Consider the following 2,375-nt stretch of genomic DNA (forward strand, 5'->3'; position numbering starts at 1 on the left):
TTTATCCAGTCAACAGTTTCTTGCAATAAGCTTGATTTTGATGATGAGGACACCCTACAACACCACTTCGGTGTAAATTACATAAACAAAGTGTATTATGGGCTGCTGTCCAGAGCCTGTGGGACAACTGTGTCCTCCTGGAGCAGTTCAAAGTCTTTCATCCAGCAGAGCCCAAGGCAACAAACCTCCAACGGCTCTGATGGACAGAGGAGATGCAAATCGACTTCAATAACAACACAATCGTCTCAGGATGGCCTTTTGTGTTGTTTTGTTTTGAACCAGACACTCTGTGAATATTACACATCTTAAAATTTACAAAGATTCAGGTGTATAAATAATTTGTGTTTAGTGAAAGACAAGGTAATAAATCACATTCTGCAAGTAATTATTGAAACAAAAAGATACACTTTGGTCTTTGCTGCCATATTAAAATGTTGTTACTTTACATGAACAAGATGCTGCTGAAAAACAAACGTTTAGACATTGTAGTTTCTGGGAAATTAAATTGAAATTTCTCTTGTTTATGTTTTGCCCATTGACATTAGTATATAAGTATTTTATCAATACACTGTATATACTAGTGGTGGGGGTCAGGATCTGTGTTTGTCTATTTTTAGTGTTATCTTTGTGTTATCCTCAGCCTGCCCTGTGTTCCTTTCTGGCTCATACTCACCTGAGCCTCATGTGTCTTCCCAGGTGTTCTCTATCATCCCCTCATTTAGTTACCCCTATATTCTGTCTTCTGTGTCTGTTTTTGCTGCACTATCTGCCTTTATTTTTATTTTTTATAAAATAGTTTGTTCATGTTTGCCTGCTCCCTGGATCAGACTCAAACCATAACAGGTGTGGTTGTTCTCTACAAATCCCGCCTAAAGTCTTCTCAAAGTTGCTTTGTTAAGACCTTTTTATCTAGTAGTTTAGTATTTCAACCATAATTTAATTTGACCTTTTAAAAGATATAAATACAAGAACATTTAAATTTGTGGGTTTGTTGAAAACCTAACTCTAATTTAGATTGAGCTGTTTCCACATGACAAATTGTAAAGCCAGAGCATGACCTAACAAGAATAAGCTAATGTTTATGCTAGTTAGCTTGACAATGTTTCTGAAATAAAAACAGCATGTTACAGGGCTGTAATTTGTTTTTAATAAAACTGCATTCAGTTATGTTTACGTGGCAGGTCGAGTTCTTTTGTATGGATCTGTATTTCTCAATTGTAAGTTAGCTAACTTGTTTTTTCATTTAGCAAGTTTACAATTTGGTCAGTTAACCTTTTTGTGCCATGACAATGTGTATAGGTGAGCAGCTTCTGCTGAACACAAAGACAGAAGAGTAAGGAGGCAAACATCATTTTGCAGCATCTTTATTGAATATATTTCAGGCATGAGAGGTGATATATTTTGCCACCTCAGCATGTAAATCACATTTTTATTTAGCATCAATGTTGTTGTTATTTGCAGCCGTAGAGCTTCTTGATCCTTTTGATGTCCAAGCTGGACAGTCCATTCCTCTGGCCAATCTGGACGTTGGCGTTGGGGATGGGGGTGATGCTGTCCTTTCCGGGGGCGACGGAGAAGGCGTCTTTTCCGTAGTGCATGATGGAGCTATAGTCGTAGGGAGTGTCCAGGTTGTTGGTGTCATGCTTCTCAAAGTTGTAGGCGGTTGATGGGGTGATGTTTTCAAAGTTGATCTTGACGTATTTGTCACGGTCGCTCCTGGTCTGCTCGTGCTGGAAGCCCAGAGCGTGGTTCATCTCATGCTGGGCGATTCCACCATAGATGCATCCCAGCTTGTTGAGCGACAGCTCCTGCATTCCTCCTTTTCTGCCCAATTCAGAGTAACACCCAGTTTTGCTCACGAAGTTGATGTAGTCACTCTCACTCTTGCGAGGGGTGAAGCGGATGCAAGTCTCTTTAGCAAAGACCTTTATGGCGCCCTCGATTACCTGCTTCTCGTGAGCACCAAACTCACTGCCTATGACGTAGGGGATCGTCACTAATCCATCGGCGGATTGTTTCCACAGGCAGCTGTTGGAGGAGAAGCACTTCATAGCATTTCTAGATTTGGGAGCCACCATGTCTCCTTCCACCAGAATTGTGTCTGAAGCTTTATTAGCGGCCAGAATCCTGGTAGAGATGGCCAAATGGTCTTTTTTTTCTTCATCATCGTATACATCATGGTCCCCATCTTTATCTTCATCCCCATTATTGTCTCCATCATGGTCTTGTTGTTTTTCTTCATCATCGTATACATCATGGTCCCCATCTTTATCTTCATCCCCATTATTGTCTCCATCATGGTCTTGTTGCTTTTCTTCATCATTGTATACATCTTTATCTTCATCCCCATTATTGTCTCCATCATGGTCTTGTTG

General features: G+C 40.4%; 1 protein-coding gene across 1 annotated transcript in view; it reads right to left on the reverse strand.

The window, feature by feature from the left end:
* Positions 1-1,348: 1,348 nt before the first annotated feature.
* LOC106524262 (high choriolytic enzyme 1) overlaps positions 1,349-2,375 on the reverse strand; it is a 2,809-nt gene continuing 1,782 nt past the window's right edge. The window contains exon 2 of the mRNA XM_014017999.1: positions 1,349-2,375. Coding sequence (XP_013873453.1) covers positions 1,452-2,375 — 924 coding nt within the window. The 3' untranslated portion in view covers positions 1,349-1,451.

This window comes from Austrofundulus limnaeus, unplaced genomic scaffold (genome assembly GCF_001266775.1).
Source record: "Austrofundulus limnaeus strain Quisiro unplaced genomic scaffold, Austrofundulus_limnaeus-1.0 Scaffold180, whole genome shotgun sequence".
In the NCBI taxonomy this organism is placed as follows: Eukaryota; Metazoa; Chordata; class Actinopteri; order Cyprinodontiformes; family Rivulidae; genus Austrofundulus; species Austrofundulus limnaeus.